The sequence below is a fragment of the Rhyacophila brunnea genome, unplaced genomic scaffold (assembly GCF_057557595.1).
Source record: "Rhyacophila brunnea isolate RB1 unplaced genomic scaffold, BYU_Rbru_1.0 scaffold_5, whole genome shotgun sequence".
Taxonomy (NCBI): Eukaryota; Metazoa; Arthropoda; class Insecta; order Trichoptera; family Rhyacophilidae; genus Rhyacophila; species Rhyacophila brunnea.
Genome location: NW_028233170.1, coordinates 45,145,108 through 45,171,617, shown reverse-complemented (window position 1 = coordinate 45,171,617; position 26,510 = coordinate 45,145,108). Strand labels below are relative to the sequence as shown.

The following is a 26,510-nucleotide window of genomic DNA, read 5'->3' as shown; positions in this document are numbered from 1 at the left end:
GAAAGAATCGCGGCGATGACATGACAAAGCAATATTTGACATTCCAATATTGACTAAAATATCCTAACTTATTGTGTAAAATTGCCGTATGGCAAAGTATTTTATATTATTTCTGTTTGTGTCAAGGGAATAATATCTTTCAATCCTGGTAATACCCTCACAATATTTCGATAAGCGCCGCCGCCGGGCCTCAAATTAAACTTGTCGCATTCTACCCTTTCATACCTTTTAAATGTTATAAAAACTTCAAACTTCAAAAATTAACTCTGTAACTGAATTTTATGACCAATTTAACTCATAAGATAAGATGGAAATACTCAATCATAATTGATAACAATGACCGCACCTTAGATTGTATATCTATTATTGCTTAATACGAATTTTGCAATATATTATATACCTACTATATCTACCTAGTCAATTACTTACACCACAGGTGGCACGTGAAATCGCTATTGTAGCAATCTGTTCGCACGAGCCGGTTGTCAAATCATAAATGACTATCACTGATTATAAATTATTTAGGTGCACACTCATCCTGCTTCCAATATCAATATAAAGAAATCAATAAAAAATATCCACAGACAATGATTCCAAGTTTATTTTTTATAAATAAGGTCATTATTATTATTAGTAGTGATAATATGTAATTGAATAATTAATGATACTTAATTTGAGTATAATTATTATAATTAGCAGTATTGTGAAACATAATTGCAGGCAATTAAGTTACATTGTGATGAATCTCAGTAGTGACCAACATTTTTGTGAGTGAGACAAAAGTGAGAAAAAATACCGTTACGATAATGTGATTGAAATGGATTTGACTCTGTTTGAAAATAAACATGCATGGATTTCACCACTATCGAAAAACTGACCCATATTTAGTAGGTTTATTTACAAGATTTGATGTTGAATTTGACGAGTTCTGAAAATTACAAATAATGTTTTGGAGTTGACCACTTTTGAAGATTACCTGCTGAAATATGGATCAATGCATGATTACTTCCGCTTTATATGTGAATTTAAATCGCCACAGCCTACATTTTTATCTACTTAAAACAAAGTTAATGATAATACATACTGTGTGCGGAATGGAAATATGTCTGAAAGTTTAAAAAAGGTCAGCATCTAATAAGGCTAAGATCGCCATGATGTTGACCGACCTCCGCTAGGGATGGCACGATAAGGTGAATGTATTAGAATTTGTTTTAATTCGTGCAATTTTGCGACGAGCACCTTCAAATGGCTCTTCAGTGTATGTGGCATGGCCCCCACATACTGAAGCGGGCCCCAGGCCACGATATTTGGCGGGCCTCCCGACCTATCGCTAAGGTTCAGGGTAGTGTAATGTTCTACAATAGTGTTCTCCAAATGGTATTTCGTGGAACTCCATGGTTCCATATAAAATAAAGGGTATTTCGTGTTGCTTTAGCGATTTTTGGTATTTTTAAATAAATCCACTTGATTTTTCGGCACTCGGAATTATATTATGAAGCAGTGATGGCGACCCCCTTTTGTGATAGCCAAGTACCATGCGACCCTTCGTCATATTAGATAAATAGTCATTTTAGTTAGTCAGGAAACATATTTAAAATAATTACAAAAGGTATTAAAACCGATTTACGAAATAGCGCCGCAGGCGACTTTTTTATCATTATAGTGAATTTGTGGTGTCTGCTTATCTCACTTAACTGCTCCTTGTGGGGGCCATGGTATGTGCCACTCCCAAGTTACCTGTTGAGCATCACTGATATTGCTGTAGCAGAGTAGATATTTGTTTTTATTAAAAAGGCATATAAAATTCATCGAAGCGATTTATAAAATCAATATTCGACAACCGCTGCTGTAAACAGATTTGGGAATATGTATTCATAAGACCTTCTTAATGTAAACTGAAAATAGGTCACCCCATCATCGATTTGTTGATGATGTACGCGGCGAATGATTTAAAAATAAATCTCTGAATATTAATATGTTAATTTTATGATCTGATCTAGGGGGGTTATGAACAATCTTTTTGAGCGTAACCCGGCAATAAAGGATGGCTTTTATGTGGCTGCGAATTTCACCGATAAATTAGAAATTAGAAAAATCCCAATAAAAATATAAGATTACTGGCATTTTTTTTAGATTTAAATATTTTTTTTATTTTGAAACTATCCGGTTTAAATTTTACACTGCGCTTTTTATCACCAACCATATCAAAGCTGATAATACTGGTATTCTATAATTATCAATCCTGGGATTTTGTGAAATTAAGTGAAATCTCCAATTAGGTAATTGCAAAACCTGGTGACAACTTCCAATAATTTGAAGCATAATAATATTATTATAAACAATTTTGTTTGTGCAACAAGTTGCGTCAATCGTACGATTTAATGAGTAACGATGATATGTGTTTATGGAAAATAGATGATTTTCCATAAATTGTACATTGTATATAAATAGACGATTGATTTAATGATGATTCGCACCTCCCAACTAAACCGCCACAAGTCCAAATTTACGTGTTTTTAGTTAATTACTACGTTTCTTTGTCTATTGTTCATAGTGTATGTACCGAAAATTTCATATCTCTAAGTCATCAAATTCAAGTCAAAACTTCATTCAATATCTAAACATCTTTCAAAAACACAGTACAAAAACGCGAATGGTAAAAACTTCAAAGCTGATTTTCTCTGTTTGACGTTTTTTGGATAGTGGCAGTTTAGTTGCGATGGTGCGAATATAGACACTCAAGCGTTTAGGTAGTAATAAATATAAACACGCATAATGTTATTAGCTCATTTTAAAGCTAGTAATAAACTTTATTTTTGATTTAATTTAATATTATATAACCAAGGCAAGGGTAAAAGGGTTCATGTGTCCAGGAAAATCAACGTCTGAGTCAAACATAAAAATATGTCGCACACAAATCGTAGCAATTAGGCAGCATATTTAATCGGTTCACAAATAAGTCAATGTAATGCTTCCTCCCACTTGAATACTGACAAAGGATAAAGAGATGGAGTACTCCAGCCAGGACATGACGTCAGCGCTTGGTGGAAATAACACGCGAAGTTGTCAGCACCAAATTATAGTTACCAGCACGCGGTTCTCAAAATAAGGTGAGACAAGGAAAAACATTTTTCAATTTCCCATGACTTCTTACTTGGCATGTTGAATATTTGTCAAATTATTTTTTAGTACATATTTACATGTCTGTAACTGTGTTCGGTCAAAAATTTATATATTATATAAAGCAGAACTTTTTTGAAGTTATACTTCTTTTGGCGCGTTTGGGAAAAGAGATCGTAGTGTATTTTTGGCGTGTGACGAAGTTGCGCGCGCCGATGCAACACATAATTTATTAATATGATTATATTCATTTCGGTCTCAAGGATGATTTAGTTAGTCGTTCAATACAACCAAGTAAACAGCACGTGTTGTAAACATAACCCATATTGTGTTATAATAAATATATATGTTTATAAACAAATTTCTGGAGACTAACATTCTACACTGGTAATTTATATGCATAAAACTTTATTTATATTGGAGTGTATATTTATTTTTCATTGTAAATATTGTGTATCAAGATTTGATGCTATACCTATTTATGTAAGTATTATTTATAAGTAAAATTATATATCAATAAATAAATGAATTTTGTGAATGTTGAGTTGGTAAGTAATTCAAAAAATATATTAAAATTTAATTTTTTATTAATTCATCATGGGCACTTCTGAATCGATTCTAACCGCTGTATGGCAAAGATGAGTTTTGGTCCAATACAATAATTAAATTACAAGTATCATGTGCTTTATGAGACACAGATGAATCGCGTACGTTTTCATCAACCTAATCCACTGCAATATTAATAGACTCAGGTAACGGCTTATTTTGTTTTGTTATTTATAATTAATATTTCAAAATTTGAAATGTTTTCATTGCGGTGTATTTTTTAATAATAATTTGGAGCCAATAATGGTTCCATAATGAGCACAGCATGATAAAAAAATTGATCCCATCATAAACTACCCTCGTCATAAATATTCAGATGACTGTAGTTAAAAATTAACTCTACCTGCATTGTACTGATTGTAATTATTGCATTTATGTGTGTTGATGCGTTTTGGTTCATAAGGGTGTGTCCTGTGTGATAATTCAAATTACCTACCTGATTAATCTTCAAATTTTTGTTTTTTCTATCATGTAAATGAGTGTTAATAATCTTAAAAATGTCCATATACCTACCTAAATTTCATCAATAACTTCAAAATTAGTAATAACATTATGTTATATATTGTAACCTATTGATAATACAGGATTAACCAGAGAAACGAGGGTTATTAGGTACATACCTACATTTTTAATTAAATTAATCACCGGTGAAGAAATTAACATAGCCCATTTCTCTGGCGAAACCTATTTCAAATTATTTTCATCCAATCCAGCACATAATTTTACATCTACCTTCAGAATACTAAATGGTTTAGAACAGTGATGCACAATCTTTTTAACAGTAAGTAAAATTTATTAATTTTATAATAATTATACAAAAGGGGTATCAATAAGTTTGTGTCAAATAATAACAGATTGACTTTATCTCCATCTCCACACTGACTGTATGTCACTGACTGGTATATTCTATTATAATATAGGTATAATTATTAGGGTTTGCAATACCGAATGAAAATGTCAATACCGGTTTTTCGGTATTTCTTATTGAATACCGGTATTGATACCGGTATTTCTTAAACATTAAAAAAAAGAAGTAAGTGCTTATCAATAAATATAGCTATAAAATCCTTTTAATATATTATTTTATAGCAAAAACCTACATACCTACATTTACTATGTGGACATTAAAAAAATTTATTGATCATAATTGTAGAACTAGTGATTTTTTACAAATAATTTGAATATATTGATAATTTTAAGTAAAACCCTCAAAAGTTCATCAAGTGCAAATAAGTCCGGCTGCAGGAAAAGCTTCCTAAATTCAACGCTTATACAGTCACCAATATTAATAGAATGGGTAATTGAACATTTTTGTCACGGATGTTTTCTATTTCGAAATAATATTATGATAATTCATCGCGACAATTACTTATATAAATATATTTGATGTAATTTGTTTTATTTTTTTTTCACCTCTGTTGGATTTTAAAAACCGGTATTCTATCTGGCTATCTGCAAAGTGTAGTCTTAGTTCAATGAAAATAAATACATACAAAGTTTAATGTGCACTATTTATGTCGGATCTAAATATCCCACTATTACCGTTTGCCACTACTTCACATAATTTAATATGTCTGTATTGTCTTAGCTTTGTGTTTACATAATAATTAGTATATGATAACTAAGGGTTAATTTCAGTCCGCTTTTGAAATCGTATCAATTCGAACTGACAAATTCACGAGTCACAAGTGCATCAAAGTGCACCGTGGGACACATAATTAAACTGTCTCTCCATAAAACGTTTATTTGATTTATTAACCCTTTAATTGCAGACATGCTTTATGTCGCATTTGATTACTAATTTATCTCACACAAATTTACACATCCATTCTAATTAAAATCATGATTACATGCATATTCATAAACGTACCAACTGATTGAGGAGGGAAAAGTTCGGGTGGTCTTATTTTTCTTAGCTCGTATTCTTGTTTGTCCGGTACAAATCTTGCAATCGATTTTTAACTAGCTTCCCAACTAGCTAGACATTTGGAACTTTTAGAATATATCAGAACACAATGCCAATGCATTCTTTTAATACGTTTAGCCATCTTTAAGCAGAATTGAATTCATTTTCAGTTAATTCTGTTTTGTATGAAAAGTTATTTCGGAAGAAATCCGTAATCCAATCCACTATTATTGGTTGCTAGGGGTCTGGGGTGCTAGCAACTAAATTATTAATATATACGTGCGTTACTATGGAAATATATGAAATGTCAAAATGACATCAAGTTTCAATTATTCAAATTAATTCAAATTTCTATCAAGTACAATTTTTTTTGATCGTTTAAGCTAGTCAAGTCAAGTTTATATGATTCAAGAGAAAATTTAAAAACATGGTATACCTATAAAAAGTTCTTTTTATCTTGTAATTATTTTAGTGTTACTTAGGTACTTATCAAATAATATAATATGTGAATGTCATTTCATCTTCTTTTATAGCGCTATAACCCAGGAAGGAGCCTGACAGCCACAAGCAGACTGCTCCAAACGACCCGGTCCTCCGCATTTCGCAGTCTTTCTGTATGATTTCTGTAGAGGACCCCAAGTGTAACAAAGTGGTGTCATAAAAAGACCACTAGGACCAATGATTTTTTTAAACATAATTTGGAACCCTTCAGGAACATACCCATTGGAATAATATTTTTGAAGAAATGTTGGTATGGAACGGGACATCCGTTGGATTCCGGCCAATGTACTTTCCCAATTCTTAAGGTACGGTGAAATGAATCCAACAGATATGGGTTCGGGTCCATTTATTACCAAATATTCGATCAAAAATATTTTTCTATTTTTTAAACAATAAGAAAAATAACTTTGTTTCAAACGCATTATAATGGAGTTCTACCACGTAGACGCCAGTTAAATTAACAGTCTAGTATACTTGCATATTACATATTACATATTGTGGTGGTTCCTTAAAATAATGTAAAACATTTTGCAAAACGTGAATAAGATTTATTGGAAGGTTTTAGGAGACATACTGGCCATTTGAATTGACTTCATTAATTGTTAACGGTGGAAATAATACTTTAACATACACAAGCAGAGCATTGGAGCGGAGCTCGGAGCAGGAGCACGGAGCAGTAGATGAATGGGGTTTTACCCGGAGGGAGCTCCGAAAATTATAGTGGTCCATGATATTTTTTTATTATGAAATTTTAGTCATAAAATCCAATGAAAATATTATATTTGACACTTTGCAACACTATAATTTTTTGAAATACGGCAACACAACCTCACTCTTTGACAAGAGGCAGATAATGAAAGACGATTTGCTGTCGAAATTTTAAAAAGTACTTACATAATCATGAAAAGGACGAATAATAAACCTTATTTCAAAACTACTTTTTAACATTTATTTGTATATATCATATCTATTTACCCGAAACGGAGCAGACCCTGGAGCAGAGCTGGAGCAAGTATTAGGTCCCGGAGCGGAGCTGGAGCGGAGCAACTCAAAATAGGGTCCGCTCAAACCCGCTGTACACAAGGCATTTTCCTTGACAGTGCTAAAAATTATGGTATTAGGTATCAACTTTGCAGGGGGACTTTTTTCCGTCCGTCCGTTTTTCATATTATTTAAAGCTTGGTTGATTTCGCGCGTGTTTAAGTCAACCAATAAGGGAACGTTCAATATCGAAAAGGGCGTCTCCCATGCTGTAGCATCTGATAAACTTATGACCGTGCCACGGAAATATGTGCCTTATGCGGGATAAATTAAAAAGTGAAGTACAAGTAGCGCTAAGTCCAATTGTATTTTGCCTATATTTATTACATTTAAGAGTTTATCGGCTGAAACGAATTGACATTTGGTTCTAATTTTGACATAGAATACAACAAAAAAAATCTCACGTTAAAACAAATAATTGAAGCTAGAAACATAAAAACGTTGTTTCCCGAAAATATTGAATTGTGGACTTGTCGCTTTTTGTAATTAGACGCCTCAATTATAGATCAACATAAAGATCCTATTAATTATTAACAAGAATCTTTGTATTTCGTTTGTAATGCTTTCCACCTAGTTACTTGTAAACTCACAGACAATATTGAGAAATGCATTTGTCTTTGACTGGTAAGGACATCTATGTTCCGTGGCCCGTTTCAAATAATCGAAGAACCGCGATACTAATTTGACAAGTTTATCGAAGGTCATTTTTATTTTTCAAGCTACTCATGATCTTATTGGATTCGGCCCGGTGGAAAATGTGCGACGGAGCGAGGAAATTACTTCTCAATTTAGTTTTGCCCAAGTCGGTAACAGTACAATACTCATTATTGCAGTGCAATTGTTGCAATTGACACACCCAATCAAAAACAAATCACTTTTTTGATCTGTCAAATGAATAGGTACGAAAAACAAAATCAAAAAGTTTGAAAAAAATAAACAGTCGCAGACAGATGTCAATGTTAGTTAAAATGTTTAATTAGAATTCATAACTATTAAAATGAGATTTTCGAATTATTTGTTAAAAATACGTAATACTCTTTTCGATCGTTAATTTTTTAAATATCAAACTAAAAACTATAATTATAGCAAATAGTATTTTTTGACTAATTCCTATATTTACGTTCTTCGCGGTTTTTTTTCTTCGGTGGTTACGGCATACGCCATACACTTATCAGCAAATTTATTTACAATGTTTATAATTTGTTCAATAAAATAATATGTATTATATATTACATTATACAAATTAAATTGGTAAAATGTTAAATAATAATTAATAGCATAGATCTACGCGAGCCTTTATCTGAGTTCTCTGAATCTTCCTTAGCGGGCTCGCACATAAACTTGATGCAACCGCAACTCGTCAAAATTATCTAGGTAAATACTCACTCATAAAATATAAACATATTTATAAAATACACGTAATTTGATGAAATGTCACACGCAAAGGACAATGATTAATTAATAATTGTGTTGATTAGGAAACAAATATTTTTAAGTGTATAAAAATGATAAAGCTATACGCGGTATGCTTGTTGATTTCAGATGAAGTTGCCGTTATTGATGTGCTATGTCCACATTGTTCATTTGCCAAAATCATCGCTTCAACATTTTGTTCAATGACTGTTGAGTTAAAAAATAAAATTCACGTTTTCACTTGATCGCAGTGTTGACCAAACTTGTTCGGTTAACAGTGTTTCCTAACGTGGGGCGTACGCCCCACCGGGGAGCGATTTGAATGTTTTGGGGACAATGTGTAAAGCATTAATATTTGGTACCATTTTTTTGTTGTTAAAAAACGCATTTTCGAAAATAGTTTTTTGATATTGCAACCATGACTTTCCGAGAAAATTACTGTTGCCATTCGTATCATAATAATATTATGTAGTTGAATGCGGCGTTATAGCGCTGTTAATGATTTGTTATTGAAAAAAGACATGTTTTTCATATCACAAACTGTGGAGATTAAAGATTAACATTGACCAAATTAGTACCTCACATAAAAACTTTTTACAGCTCACATCAAGCACAAGGATCGCACTAATTTTCTTCCGAGCTGTACATCTAATATAATATACATAGGTACTTACTTACGAAAGTTAAATTAAATAATTATAAGATAAAAAGAACTTTTTATATACAATGTTTTTAAATTTTATGGTCAATCATATAAACTTGACTGGATTAAACGATCAAAAAAATTTGTACATGATAGAAATAATACTGAAATGTCATTTTGACATGTCATATTGATTTCCATAGTAACGCACGTGTATATTAATAATTTAGTTGCTAGGACCCCAGACCACTAGCAACCAATAATGGTGTCGAAATAACTTTTCATACAAAACAGAATTAACTGAAAATGAATTCAATTCTACTTACATATGGCTAAAAGTATTAACAAATGCATTGGCATCGTGTTCTGATATATTCTAAAAGTTTTAAATGTCTAGCTAGTCGGGAAGTTAGTTAAAAATCGATTGCAAGATTTGTACCGGACAAAGAACCACCGGAGAAAAAATAAGAATACGAGCTAAGAAAAACGTTGTAAATAGTATTGCATATTATGTGCATTTTTTATTTGAAGCAATAATTTTTTTTTTTAGAATTTGTTAGTTAACTATGAAATCTTGATAGGGGGGATTTTTGAAACATTGAAGTGGGGCATGGCACAGATAAGGCTTAGAAACACTGGGTTAAAGCATCAGCGCATCTGTTCTATACATAAGACTGCTTTCGGCCGCTACAACAGCTATCTAGGGTAGGAAAGTATCAAAATATTTGCACTTATTGTAACAATTACAATACGTTAGTTGTAATTGTGACAATAAGTGCTATGTTTTAACAAAACCTCTCTTGGCTATGATAAATTTCAGAGCGAGATAGTCCGTTTTGACTGTTTAGATGGCTAACTTAGTGTAATTTTTACAATAAGTGTTAATACTTATATATATGATACTTTCCTACCCAAGATAGCTGCCGTAGCGGGCCTAAAGCAGTCATGTGTATAGAATAGATGGAACCCCAAGAAAAAAAATAAACAGATTCGAGATTTTTTTTAAAGTTGTCATCTTTGTTAGCTTCCCAGTAGACCCCAAAAAATAAAAAATTAATTATAAGATAAAAAGAACTTTTTATATACAACGTTTTTAAATTTTCTGTTGAACCATATAAACTTGACTTGACTAGCTTAAACGATCAAAAAAAATGTACTTGACATGTCATATTGATTTCCATAGTAACGCACGTATATATTAATAATTTAGTTGCTAGGACCCCAGAGCCCTAGCAACCAATAATGGTGTCGAAATAACTTTTCATCCAAAACAGAATTAACTGAAAATGAATTCAATTCTACTTAAAGATGTCTAAAAGTATTTAAAAAAAATGCATTGGCATCGTGTTCTGATATATTCTAAAAGTTTCAAATGTCTAGCCAGTCGGGTAGTTAGTTAAACATCGATTGAAAGATTTGTACCGGACAAAGAACCACCGGACAAATAAGAATACGAGCTAAGAAAAACTTTGTAAAATAGCTGTGATTCGGCTTCGAAAATAGAACGGCCTACAGCAAGGATACTAAGATTATGTTGTGGTCGGGTAGAAGGTTTGTGTGCGGGCCCATCTTAGTTATACAGAAATGATATACACACACGGAGCCGCTTAGATGAATGTGTAAATAAAAGCAGCGAGGAACATATTATTATTTTAATATTTTCATTAAATAATAATAATTCATTTGCTAGACAGAGTGACGTTGCCGGAGTAGAGATCGACATGACAGTTAGCTCAGTCGGCACCAGATGCGGGCCGCATTAGTAAATAACTAAAAAGTAGAAGAAAACGAAATCGATCGCAGTAAAAGCAATGTGTAGTTTCGCAATGTGCCCCGGAAAAGCAGACATGTGTTTCTCTTTCTATTCAGAGCACCAGTTCTTTGATAACTTTTCACTGAACTATTGAAGTCACTCGTGGTTTTGCAACAGGAAGTATTATTGAACATCAGTGAATGGAAATCGATCGAGAAGGCCAAGATTAACGATGTACGAGTATAATAAAATTAAATAATTCAATATCAAACATAAATTAATAATGCCTGGTAAAATTTAGGGACTATAAATGAATACTCAGGACGAGGATGCACGATAAGAATATTATGTGATATTTGAGTTAGACTGCATAAATCTCATTTTTCAATGTTTCTATTTGGGTCAACTGTACATAATAATATTAAATAATACTAATTCAAATACATCCATAACAGGGGCGCATACCAAAAAACGGTTTGGGAGGGTTCCATTTTTAATAAACTATTTTTTTATTCAACTAATAAGACACAAGATTTCAGAATGTAACATTCTATATAATACGTGTATTTTCAAAGTGAACTTATTCCACTACATACACACTAGTACTACTGCACACAACAAATTTTAGGGTAAAAGTCAAAAAACTGTTTACGGTGTTGATGTTACATAAAACGTTTTCCGTATTGGAATAAGTTACTTTTGTAACTAACATCGATTTTAATGATGATTTTTCTACTGGATTGAATGTTATTAAGTTGTACCTATACAAAAAATACATGTTCCAAATTTTATCTTTTCAATTCTGGCATTCATAACTCATTTTCGTCAAGTAGTGGAATAAAATCACTTTGAAAATACATCCCTCATATATCGAATCAAAGTTTCGTCTAGTCTTAGTCTAAGTACCTACGTTATAAAAATTAAATAATGGAGTATTCCGCGACGTCAGTTAGTAATTAAGGAATCAATTGATACCTACCTTAATTTAATATACTTACTTACTAAAACCGATAGCCAAATTATATCGATAAGCATTTCATGTAACAACTGCTAGTTAAAATTGTCGTAATTAACTAAGATGCCCGTAATTTAATTGGAAAAACATACTTGCGCGAATCCAGCAGATACAGGGTCAAGTCCCGTCGGTTGTCGTATTATTTTCTACAAAATATTTTTTTCTAGTGTGTATAATATGCATGAAATGTTTTCTAATTATGGAGAAATATCAATAATAGATTTTAATGTGACGAGAAGAGGTGAATTAAAAATTATCAGAAGTACCACTGACTTCCACATATAGCCTGTCTACTACGTATAGTTTATCAATCGTTTCAACCGCGGAATACTGCATTTTTACAGGTAAATTCTTCATATCCAGACACTCCATACTTTGACTCTATCGATAAAAACCTGGCGTGCAGGTATAACTAAGGGTGTTAATCTATGAGTTATTGCAAGCTATCGCATCCACAAGTGGCCATCGGATACGCGTTCATTTATTTTTAATACTTTAGAGTCTAGTATAGTGTTTCTCAACTGGTGGTCCGCGAATTTTTGTCCTCCACCTACTAAAAATTCCAATAAAAACTTCAAAACCCGTAAAAGTGTTAATTGTTTGTGCATTGTGTTATTGTTCTTAAAATATATTAATAGTTTTACGTGACGAAATCAACCGCGATCAGACGTTACCATATAAATAATACTTTCTATTTTTGCGTTAGTGGTCCGCAAAACGTTTTTCCTATTTTCAGTGGTCCTCAGGTGTAAAAAGGTTGAGAAACGCTGCTCTAGTACAAATAAAATATACTTTATTTAAAATTATAAATTTTATTTTACCGAACGGTATCATAAACTGTAATTTAAAGTTATATTTCAGTCCACCAAAAGTATATATAGTAGATGTTTAAGTATTACTGTATATTTTACCAAGCGCAAGCGGCAAGCAAAACTTTCCTAATTTCCGGTCTTCATAAAAAATAGGTAAGTTTGCATTTTCCTGAATCTGAACTCAACTAGATTTCTAAATAATAGAGGAAGCTGACGGTGTATTTATAGAAAGAATACAAAATATTTAGTGAATACGAAATATTCGCAACAGAGTAAACCAACAAAGAAACTATCTAGGATCGATATGTACATAGGAGTAAGTATCCAATCTATCTAGTCTTTGAGTATGGTTGAGAATTTTCAACATATACTATATTATAATAGTATGATAATATATTATTATATAGTATAATACAATTATTATATCATCGGATATACTTATTATTATTATTTATTTATAAACGTTGCATGTACCTTAGAATAACAATACATACTAATTTTCTAATACTTTTATAAAAGACAGGTTGAACATGAACAAAAAAAAAATCATATGCATACTGAAATGCTTGAGCGTCTGTGCGGAGGTTTTTTATTTGTTGTGATTTTTCGCACAAGGTGACCACACTATATTATACTATTATACCCCGTATACAATATGTGCATGGATTTAGTGCTGACAGTACGTATTATCGCGGCCATAGTTGTAAGATTACATGCATGTATCAAAAAAGTTCAGAAGCTTCTGAATTTTCACGCAATAATTGGTACTTGCACGGCAGTGCGCATGCACAGTAGAACGATAGTGTCTAACCGGCGGGAAGAAATACGAACTACACCGCGCAGAATAATTTGACGTCTATTGATTATCCACGAACTTGTCCGAACCTCGCGAATCGCTTGCGCTTAAATAATGAGATTGGAGAGACAGTCAGCACTTTTCAATTGAACAGTTATTATCGCGATTATTTAAAATACACATTATTGGTGCATGTAAATCCATGCACGTGTACCGGTGCTATTATAATATATTATGTAAATATAAGTTAAATTACATACATGTTGTGTATTTTTGAGAGGTTATTCATTAAATAGCATCAGAAGATACGAAGACACGCAGGTATTGAACATGTCAATGGACGAACCATTCAAAAAATAATGAATCCTTGCTTTTAAAAAATGTGTATTTTTCACAATTTATCGTTTGTTTTTTATTATTATTTTATTATTAATAACCATGTCCTTGCTTTTTCGTACAAGGTGGTTGTTAGTAATTTTGAACAATCACACACACCCAGGCTTTAAGAAAATCACATACCTACATATAGTGTGTCCTCACCAAGAATCGAACCCAGAGCTCCCGGATGGAAGACCAGCGCCTTACGTACTACACCACGAGAGCAGACAGAGAGACGAGAGAGAGGACACGAAACTGGATCTTACTCATAATTCAGGAGTAGTAGAATATTGAATTTTCAATTATAAACATAATCAAAAGGTCAGCTTATGAATATTTTACCGATCATACTACAATATTATGTCATAGTGTAGCAGTAGCAAATATAGTAAGTAACTGAATATTTCACGTTTACAATGACATGCCACGATATGTAATTAGTGCCAAAAATAATACAAACTAAATTATAATATTTTAAATCAGTACTAGAGATAAAAAAAGATTGAGTTTTAAACAACTTTGTATGGGAACTTCCGTTTCCTCATTTACGTATATTGTGCATTATTTTAAATTTAGAATATACAACTAATTTCTGAAATTTTCAAAGTTATATCCCTATTCTATTCGCACACATAAAATAATACATTGTTATTACCACGTTTTTCTTAGCTCGTATTTTTGTTTGTCCGGTGATTGTTTATCCAGTACAAATCTTGCAATCGATTTTTAACTAACTTCCCGACTAGCTAGACATTTGAAACTTTTAGAATATATCAGAACACAATGCCAATGCATTCTTTTAATACTTTTAGCCATCTTTAAGTAGAATTGAATTAATTTTCAGTTAATTCTGTTTTGTATGAAAAGTTATTTCGGAAGAAATCCGTAAAAAGTAAAATACTATTATTGGTTGCTAAGGGGATGGTCATTAATACATACGTGCGTTACTATGGAAATCAATATGAAATGACAAAATGACATTTCAGTATTCTACAATATTTATTCAGTAGGTACCTATTTCTATCAAGTACAAAAAAAAGTATTTATTAATACATAGAATTGTCAAGTTTATATTATGATTCAACAGAAAATTTAAAAACGTGGTATATAAAAAGTTCTTTTTATCTTGTAATTATTTTTATAATCAATGATTTGATTTAAAATCTTACCTGTATCAGCGGCTCGAGGGTGGTGCATCGTACAGGGGCCCTCTTCCTTGTCTTTCTCAGTCCGAAGCAGTTCCACAGGCAGGGCATGTTGGCTTACGCGGCCCCCCTCCGCCCGACTCGGCCCCCTGCTTTTGCAAATTTACAAAATTATTAATCTCAAAATTTTAATATCGCCGACCGGAACGAGATGCTAATCCAATTAATGCAATCGGCGCATGCAAGATATTGGCAATTTCCTTGGAATTTCTTAGCAGGAAGGCTTAACAAAATTAATAATGTGATCGATGGTTATTATTTGGGTCAGTAGATATCAGCGTCTTCAGATAGCTTTTAATTAGTTGAAAATTATGTTTTGTAAAGCGTCGATGACATTGAGCTACTTTATAAGCTACAAGCCGGCGAATTTACAATCTGCTTGTAAACTCGCCCAGAGTGTCATCACCTAACTAACTAACAAGCAGATTGTAAACAATCTGCAGAGAAAAGTTGAAAGTCGGGTTCTCGCTACTCGCTGGCGTCTGCACAGTAGAGCGATAGTGGCGAACCTGCCGGTAAAAAAACGAACTATTTCGGCCGTAAATGAAGGTATTTCGTACCAGAAAGTATAAATGGGAATAATTTAAACGCTCATCGCAAGCACGCACACAGAAAAATGGTCTGGCAAATACACATATTGTTTTCCAATTTGTGGGTGTCAGGGTATGGACCTAATAAGTTGAGCAAGTGGCTGACATCCATTTCTCGTAAAAAACAAAATCTGTCAATACAAACCTCTACTCTGTGGAGGCCCATATGATCCTATTAGGAAGAAAGAACAAACTTATCTAATATTATTTATTATTTATCAATTTAATTTAAAATGACAAACACGTATGAAATAAAAATATACTTAACTAAACGTTATAAAAATGTATGTTATTTCTGATGACATGTCGTTCCATCAAGAAATAATATTGCAAGTAATTAATTTATTATGTCTATCAATTTGTGAAAACTAATCTAGTGTTTGAATTAAATCCAATTAAATTATTGACTAATGTTTCATTAAGCTCACCTGTATTTAGGAAAAATAGATACCTTAGCTAGTTCCGCCATTAATTCAGTAAAAAAAGGTAAACAGTATGTTAGACTGACTTATCAAGTCGTAGAACATCTTTACGTTTCTTGACAAGTATGTCGTAATGAATACAAAGTATTCCAAATAAATCTCTTTCACGAAAGGAGCATTGGCCAGTATGGGCACCTACCGGCAACCATCTCCCATAATACTCGGGCATTTCTAACAAAACCCATGTCCTAATTGGATTGCTAAATGGTAATCCGCCTTTAATCCGGCACAATGCCGATCACCGAATAAATATACCAATTTTTATTGCCCGGAACCATCTCGTTAAGATAAATTGAAAAAACGTCAAATTAGCAATGGCTCGGGCCTACGTTTTAATTGGTTTGCGAAACATCGGCCAGCGTCGACCATTGACTCCATACAGCGGCCGATGTCCACATTACGAAAAAATAATGCAAGCGAAAAAAATATAAACAATATAAAGTGCTAAAGTGTTGAATCTGAATGTCCTAAGATGTGTACTGAAAGAGCTGCTCAAGTCAATTCAACCAGCTGTTGGGCCCATCGGATCGTCTGACCTGGTCGCCACAAAGGTAAATTTTGTTGCATTTAGAAAATTTTCAGCATCATACCGCCAACGTGAAGAATCGTTGAATTTATTGAATCTGAAATATGTGAGTTCAAGTCCCACTTTTTTTCCAAGATATTTTCTTATATGTATATTTGTGGATAGATAGATCTCGAATGCACGTAAAAAATATATAATAATTGTATTCTCTGACTTGCTTTTCCCTCCAGCACCCACCACGTCTCCACACCCGTTATGCAGGCATATACCGTGGCGTAACGAACGTTAGGCGCTCTTCAAATTTGTGCTGAAAGTGTCCAAGGATAAACTGCCCAAGACCGTGGTTGGCGTGCACTAGAGTGTGCGTGATTCCTACTTCGATATAATGGATTACGGTTAATTCTCGTTGAGAAAAGAGCTTCTCAGAAAAGGCTCAGATTTTTTCCCTCGTAGATACCATGTAGTCGCAATAGCCGACCGGTCCAACTGCAGGTCGGACCAACTTAAGAAGTTTTTCCCTTTCAACCGACATATGGGGACACTCACATCGGACTGTCTCTGAAAATGTATATTGATATACCTACCAATGATGTCAACCTGAGTGCTTTAGAAACCAGGATATTAATAATATAGTTATTCCAAGATGGTCACTATAAAATTCAAGATGGCCGCCAGTTCATACTTCATATCGATCCTGTGCTCCTAAGTAGCATGTGGAAAAAAATGGTGTTTTAGTCCGGTGTGTCCACATTTTCATGCTAAACTCCCTGATTAGTATAATATAGTAGATTATGAGGTTTTTGAAAATTATGTATGTATTTTCTATAATCCTTAAATCTTGAATGCATTCATTATTCAATTTTAAAAAAATCATCATTCGCAAGTACAAGAATGTCAATAATAAATTTGGCAAGCGCCGGACGTCAGTTACAATTAAGTCAGTAATGTCATTTACCTTAATTGACTACAAACCAAATCGCCTTTCGATTGGCGAAATTTGAAGTACCTCAGATAAAACGTAGTTATTGGAAATAATTCGCACAAATCATCGATGGATTGATAGCTTAGTTGCTAGAGCCTAGAGCACTCACTGGAAAGTGAAAGAAGTTAGTTCGCGTCCCACTCGGTCCTATTTTTTTAGGATATTTACCGCAATGAAATATTTAACACACACTCTTGAGATAATTATATAAATGTACCCATTGTCTTATTAATTAATTTACATTACAAAAACCTGTTCGATCATAACGCACCCCCAGTAAAATACTGTCGTAAGTCTGAAATGGGCGTTTTCGAGTTATGGATGTGGTTGGATTCGTATTTTTTTTTGCTATTTTAATAAAATACTATCGTATCTCAAACTCAAATAGTGTCGGAGAGAAAGCACTTAATACAGTACATTACTTTCCGAAAACTGTTGAATAGATAATAAAATAGTGTTGTAACTAAGTTACGACAGTATTTTATAAGAAGCTTTCTAAAAAACTAAAACAATACTTTTCAAAAAAATACTGTTGTAACTCTGTTACTACAGGAAAATCTTGAGATACAGCGTAATTTTCTCACTAATTGCATGGATATTATTGTTCTAAAGTATTCAAACAAAAAAAAACTGGAAGCAGCAGAGGCAACAATTTTTGTTATCAACAATTAAATGGAAGTAAAATACAAGAAGTATGCAAAAAATACTTTATCAACACATTTGGGGTGAGTGAAAGGTACTGCTTTACTGCATGGAAAACAAGAGATCTTCTTTCCGGAACGCCAATTCCAGAACAAAGAGATCACAAAAATCACAAAAAAATTAGTGATGTTTAAAAAAATGATATAAGAGCTCACATTAAGTCTTTCCCAGTGATCGAGTAACATTATTTGCGTGCACAGACGTCCAAATTGTATTTAGATGGTAAATTAACAATTGCTGAAATGTATCGGTTATACAAAAAACAACAAGCTGACAGCAATATGCCATTTGGAAAAGAACACTATTATACGCATCTATATTTAATGACGAATTTAATATTGGCTTCTTTAAGCCTAAAAAAAGATTTGTGCGTTGAATGCGACCTATACAATAATTCTTCACCACCAGATGAAAAAAAACAACTTCAAGAAAAATATGAGACACATCAACCTGGAAAAAAGAGGCAAGGGATGAAAAGATCAAAGACGTAGCAGAGTCCCGAACTAATGGCCAAAATAGCGTCATTAATGTAGCTGTATATGATTTGCAGGCTGTTTTACCGCTTCCTTGCGGAAATGTGTCGAATTTCTATTATAAACGAAAGTTTGGCAATGTACAATCGTACAGTCTATAATATCACTGAAAATATTGCAAACTGATACATGTGGGACGAGAGTCAAGCTGCATGAGGATCCAATAAAATTGGTAGCTGTGTACTCGATTACAATGCATGTAAAAAATATCACCACAATGAGCATTTTATTTTTTACAGTGACAATTGTGCCGGGCAGAAAAAAAATAAATACATTGCTGCAATGTATTTATATGCCACCGGGAATTCACAAAAAAATACAACGATCTCTCATAAGTTTTTGGTCACCGGGCATAAACAAAATGAAGGCGATATCGTCCATTCTACAATTGAGCAGCAGAAAACCAGGGCTCTAAAAAGTGGACCAATATTTGTGCCCAGCCAAATGATTACCATTGTACAAACAAGTAAGAAAACAGGACAACCATATATAGTTAAACCCATGACGACAAATAATTTTCTCAACATGAAAAAACTAGCAGATGAAATCGGTAAAAATTACAACACGGATGAAAATGGAGAAAAAGTTTTGTGGCAGAAGATTAAAGTTATAAAAGTAGACAGAGACTATCCATACATTATTTTTTTTAAAACCAGTTATCACGAAGAATGTAGGAAATTGAATGTTCGACAACAGCAAATAGGCAAACCGTTACCAATGGATGGTCTCAATATATCCAAAGCATATCAAGAGTGGCCAAAAATAACGACAATTAAAAAGAAGGATTTGCTTTCCTCTGCACCGCTAAACATCGTGAATTTTATTATGATTTTTTGCTTCTCTTCCAAGTGATGTTTAAAAATTAAAAATCGTATGTAAAAAAATTATTTTCCCATTAAATTAAATAATTTAGTATTTTTTTGTTGTTTTGAACTAATAATTGTATTTTTCTTTTTTTTTTCAATAAATCTTTAAAGATTGTACCATAACTTAATATTTTGAAAACCTTCCTTTACAGTGCCCAACAAATTAGTTGAAATTATTAGAGTGATGGTAGGGAAATTTACATAGAAAGTATTGAGTTGATTCAAATTTTAACATGAAATTGTCAAGTATCCTAATAAAATACAGTCGTAACTCAGAAATATTCAAATATCTCCGTTTGTATATGTTTTAGAGAAAAATGATGAGTACAGTTGAAAATAGATCATGTTTTTCCATAAAAATGAGTAATAATTTTTACATTCAGACTTTTCCTGTATTTACAAAGAATATTTGAAACTTCAAATGGCTCTCCTGCAAAATGCCAATTTTTGACTTACTACAGTATTTTACTGGGGGTGTTTGTTTTTACGAGAAATGAATATAAGCCACTTGTTCAGTATGATGTTATAAGGTCCATATGATGTATCCAAACAGTATGTGAATTTGCCAGACCCGAGATTCGAGCCCGGGACTCACGACATTAGAAATCAATACGTTACCACTCGGTTATCAATGTTTTATTAATGTCACTTAAACAATTTTTCACATTACCAAAAAAAAGTGGCACCTCTTTCGTAGGTTTGCGAATTCTCACAGATTCCCTTGGTTCCCGTGTCCAGAAACATGTACATATGCAGTTCAACGTATCACACCTCACTTTGAAATTTTGTATCGGAATTATATGGCCGCCCAACCTCTTTGGGTCGTATAGTATGACATAAAATTCATGTCTAAATAAAACACGGTTCTTGTCGGTATACACTTTACAGGAACCCAGCGGCAAACAAATTTTGAAAATAGCCGATATACTGGATTATTTGTTAGGTTAGGTTTTCATTCTTGAATTCATGAATTTTGAATTATCAGCTATGAAAATTGAAATAATGTTCATATTGAATCTAATAAAATTTGAGACCGTAGGTAGACTCAGCACAAATTTATAAGACGGTTTTGTGTAGCTTTTTGTGTTCAAAAATAATAGTTTCTACTAAAAGATTATAATATACAATAAAATTTAATTAAAACAACTGATAATATTGACTATTTATATCGGCGAATAGGTAGCCATATAAAGCAAATTCTATCGGATAACAAATATTATGTTGGTGTTATTTAACGTCTTAAATATTAAATTCACCTCTACCTATAGTATTATGGTCATCTCTTGCCGATAAGAAAGCGCACGCCGAACTGTGCCAAGGTGAAATTTTTTACGTACAATTTATATGGAACCTAGGTTCCCTGGTCAGAAATCACTGATCTATACGCAATAACATGCACTAAATACTTTTGAGTATTGAAAATTAACTCTGGTAAGATATTATAGTTATATAATATGCATTTATTAATATAATTAATTAATAATATCGACGAGTTGAGAATTTTCAATAATAGATTAAGCTAAAAACGCTTGTTTGTCTTGACGTGAGAATTTCAGGGGACCAAATCCGAGTTTCGGAATGACAATGTAATGTGTTTGTTTTCCAGCAGAGCAAAGTTATTCTGCCTGAGTTAATGGAAGTTGATTCGGTCATCAGTGTCAAAATGGTTTATTTACTATCAGCTAACTGTCGAATTGTTTGAAAACTTTGTCTCCGGCATTTAAAATATAGCCACATAATAAATTATTAATGTGTTTTACTTACCATAAACATTAAAATCACATATTTTATGATAACGTTGTCATTTTAATATCATTGATTTGATATTAAATTTATAGTAGGTAATTGAAACATATTCAAAAATTGCACAAAGATTTATTATCACTATTTTTCATTTGTTTCTATTAAAACGTTAATGTATTACAAATATCTTGTAATATTATTAATTTCTTTACTAGAATCAGTGACGTCCCGTGGGGGTAGGCAGATTGAGCGTCGCTTGGGGGCTGCAGTTTCCCAAAGGGCGGCAAATCGAAGAGAATCATTAGGTATACATAGAAAGCTACCTAAGCTTAGTAATAACGGAAATATATTTCCATTACAAAAAATCAGCTCACTGGTTGGAAACAAAATATATTAAATAGGTACCTACTATAAAAGTTTTAACAGGACTTTATATTTTATCGGGTTCGCGATGTCTAGTTTACTTTCGTTGTCATTGGACGTCACGTTCTTGGTGAACAGCAATGACACGTGCATACCTAATTTAAAATTTATCTTAATAGTCACTCGTGAGTTTTGGAAGTTGTCAGGTGTATTTTTAAATGTACCTATCTGAAACCGTAGACTCGCAATATTATTTATTGAAGCAGAGATGGCATTTAAATTAGATTTAGTGGTATACATATATATATTTTAGTAATGTATCCATACAACACATTTCTTAGATATTGGAGTCATGAAAGGATGATAAAAAGTAGTGTATAAAAAATGTGGTGGCATTTTGGCACTGTCTAGGGGCGGCATTTTGTCTAGGGACGTCACTGACTAGAATAACACCTGTAACTTAATATAATTATTATTGAAGGTGACAGTGAGAACACAATAATGTTAGTGGTTTATTTTTTGTGTACAAATGCGTACATATCTAAATATTTGAAAGGTTATATTATAAGCCCTTTTGACGTTAGTTACATGGATTTTTTATGCTCATTTTTTAAAGAAGTACAAATATTTTTTAAATTCAGGTATCACTTAATAATCATTGCATGACTTTTAACTGTGTTGAAATCCCATTTTAAATTTTCTGACGAATCGATTCCATCACCTGTATTAAAGAAAATTACAGCTGGGCGGAAAAATCCCGTTTGATTATAGGTATGTAACCTATCATGAATTATTGCCATGAAGTAAACGCTGAATCTCAAGATAAAAAAACTAAGTAACCTTAGGGTGCTTTTAAACGATCAGTTTTGCTCTCCGGTCAGTCTCCGTTTCAGTCGAACTGTCAGTTAAACTGACGTGTAAATGCAAAACTGAAGCGGCCGACTGAAACCGAAACGGATATGAGACATGGGGTTTCCATCAGTTATCGTAGGTATCCGTTTTTAGAGTACCAGTTAAATCGACATGTAAATTACTATGTGTCGTATTTTTACAACGTTTTTATTAGCTCGTATTCTTATTTGTCCGGTGTTTGTTTATCCAGTACAAATCTTGCAATCGATTTTTAACTAACTTTCCGACTAGCTAGACATATTTGAAACTTTTAGAATATATCAAAACACGATGCCAATGCAATCTTTTAATACTTTTAGCCATCTTTAAGCAGAATTGAATTCATTTTCAGTTAATTCTGTTTTTTATGGAAAGTTATTTCAGAAAAATCCGTAAATAGTAAAAGACTATTATTGGTTGCTAAGGGGGTGGTCCTAGCAACTAAATTATTAATATATACGTGCGTTACTATGGAAATCAAAATGACATTTCAGTATTCAATTTTTTTTTTTTTTTATTTACTTCATAATATTATCAAGTACAAGTTTGAGCATATTGAGCATAATAAGTCAACAGAAAATTCAAAAACGTTGTATATAAAAAGTTCTTTTTATCTTGTAATTATTTATACTACTTAAATGTGTACCTAACCGATTTTTTTTAAACGGTACATGTTCAAACACGCGCGTTACCATGATCTTACTCCCTACTTCATTCATCGTTTGTAAATTTATGACTACGGCCGTATGTTGTAGCTTAGCCACTGGGAAATGCCAATAAAAATGGCGTATTTCAAAAAAATACTACCTTATTCTTAGGTCAATAATTATTATAAAGCAAACATTATTCGTAGAATGTTTATTACATTTGAATGGTCAAAGACATAGCTTATAATCAGTATCTTTAAAATTATCTTTAAATGTGTAAATCTTGCCCATTTTTTGAATAATAAAATGCCTATTTCTTGTCAAATTTGGGATCACAGAGATTATCAATATAATTTTTTATTGTAAATATTTCACTATAATAATATCGACATAAATTTTACTAATGGTTAAATCTTAACACCACTTCACATGGACGTACTGAAATATGACTATATTCTAAATGATTAGAGCGAGAGGTTTAAAGGAATACTATTTTATGTAATAAAAATACTTTATGCAGTCATCAAATGTTTAAAATAAATATAATGGATTAAATAAATATAATTAATAAATAAGGCTTCAAAATTATGTAAATAGATTATCTACAACGTTTAAGGAATGCCCAGGATCATGCTTTGAAAATAGCATAAAAGCTCCATTTTGACGTACGCTGAGCATGTCCCCCCAAATGAACATCATATTATTAATAAAACCAATTACGAAATAAAGATACCGGGATCCCGAGATTCGGAACTACGGTACTGCAAACCCTAGCCGCTGTTGATAGTTACCTACATCACTTTTTTGAATTATGAAATATATTATTATCTCCTTTATAGAATTCAATTAAAATTTCTGAGGTTACTTCCTCGAAATATAAAACTAATCACAGCTAATTTAATTTCATAATCATATTATTTTCAGTTGGTATTCAATATTTACATTTCCACAATTTCATGGCGTAATATATATAGACCGAATTTAGTTGGAAAACAAATAGCCGGCGAGGATACGCCATGTTGGAAGTTTGTTGCGTTATTAACTAAACAAATACAAACGAGAAAAGCGCTGAAAATGTTTGAGAAATATTACCATACCGTCTGCTCGTTAGATGGGCAGATTGATACCTAGTACTTGAGCAGGCATGTCCAACGCGTGGATCGCGGAATGGTCTTTATTCCCATAGACCAGTCTTTTGGAAAGATGTATGCTGTGGAGATCAGAGAAAAAGAACACACTTGTCAGGTATACTTACGGGAAATAAGAAGATAATACGATATTACTACTGATGAATAGGTACACACTTAATGACAACAACACACTAAATCTATGAAATTTCAATAGCTCACTGACGATATTAAATTGAGAGATGAGTTTAAATTATGTTTTCCATTTATACGTACCAAAAATTTTAAATTAAAAATAGCCATAGAAATTATTTTTTTAAATCATCTTATTAATAATTATTTGGATAAAGCTGCAGTCATAGACAATAATGTTGTGCGCAAAAGTTTAAGGTTTCACCTTTCGAACCTACTGTATTGCATACATTTCGGTAGACGGCGCTGAGGTCACGTGACCTGACTGTCATACAAAATAAATCTGAATTACTATCAAAATAATCGTATAAATACAATAGTTGAAGACAGATGGCGCCGTCGCATATTTTTTTATCTTTGATACAAATTCTAAATTCAATACTTGAAAATTCTGATGGGTCTGTTTATTTTTCAAACTTTATAATGTCTTTAGTCTATTTTTTCTTATAAAGTAGGCTTTAAATCGCCTTGTATGGAGCCTTCGCCACTGCCATATACAATAAATACAATGCAAACAGCGTGCACATTCAGTTGCAATATATCAAAATTACTACATAACGATTTTAATTTGAATTTTGTTAACTAGCGTATAATTGATAGTCGTTTTCAATTTATCCATGAGGAAGTCCGCGTGATCACATCCTCTCATTTGATTGGTACCGCACCACTTGACTCTCAATATAATATGTTCTCATTTTCATGATGAAAGAGAATTTAAACATTTTCTTTGTGATTATGAAAAACAAGTAGTGATGTTGCTTAATTTGTAACGCCTCAGTGTGCTCAGCCAAATATAATAAGTTTATTCATGTTGAATAATGACGATTTGAGGGAATGGTAGAATTCCGCCAGTTTTGATATTATAGCCTACGTGAAGTTTGGCGCCCCTGTACTAGAGGAAATAACTGGAACAGTTTTGGAATAATAAATATGTATGGTGAATGGCGCAGCGCTCGCTATTCAAACCTACTTCTTAGGGAAATATCGACATAACAAAATGCACTGATTTGTTTTTCATTTTATAAAACAAAGTACAAAAAATAACAAACTGTAATGCTTTTGTGGAAAATATGCAGTTTTGAATATTTACAGTGGGGTGGAATAATCATAATAATTAATTAAAGTATGTATGATAACAATTTTAGAAATAGTAAGTAAGTTAATTTCATAAAAAAAATAAAATAATTTTTAAATGACTAACTTTATATCCTATACATCTTCAAAATTCCTTGGACTGATCGGGTGACAAAAAATAAATTCAATAGTGTATGTTTGACCGACAATCTAAATTTGTAACTGAGAAATGGGATAAGTCCCAATAAATAAAAACAAGAGTTGAGATAACAAGGACTGAAGAGTACGTTTTTCAAAATGAGACACCTCCTTACCAATCAAATCTTAGCTTAGGGCCAAGACATGTCTTAATTTGTATTATTGTACCTATATAGTTAAAATATTATTTGGTCGATTCCAATTGAATACATTTTGGAATCCAGTGAAACCTGCGTCAACGCAACGGCATCTGCGTTTCCATGTATCTTGGTACTTAAACCTAAGTGTAAGCGTAAGGTCTGAGTGGACGATGTTCGGCGGGGCGGCAGCGGCGTGCGCAACTCAAATGTATAACCGTGTGTGCAATGCCCAAAAAAAAGACATTGTCTACGAACATTTCACGTA

At 32.5% G+C, this 26,510-nt stretch overlaps 1 protein-coding gene across 2 annotated transcripts in view; it reads right to left on the bottom strand.

Annotated features, from left to right (window-relative positions):
* The window catches only part of by (focal adhesion protein tensin), a 779,028-nt gene extending 763,755 nt beyond the window's left edge, over nucleotides 1–15,273 (bottom strand). The window contains exon 1 of one of the 2 annotated variants that reach the window (XM_085955416.1): nucleotides 15,154–15,273. In XM_085955416.1, the coding sequence (XP_085811542.1) occupies nucleotides 15,154–15,240 (87 nt within the window). In that variant the 5' untranslated portion in view covers nucleotides 15,241–15,273. The remainder of the gene's footprint in view (nucleotides 1–15,153) is intronic. The other variant, XM_085955417.1, reaches the window with a different exon arrangement.
* Between the last annotated feature and the right edge of the window lie 11,237 nt (nucleotides 15,274–26,510).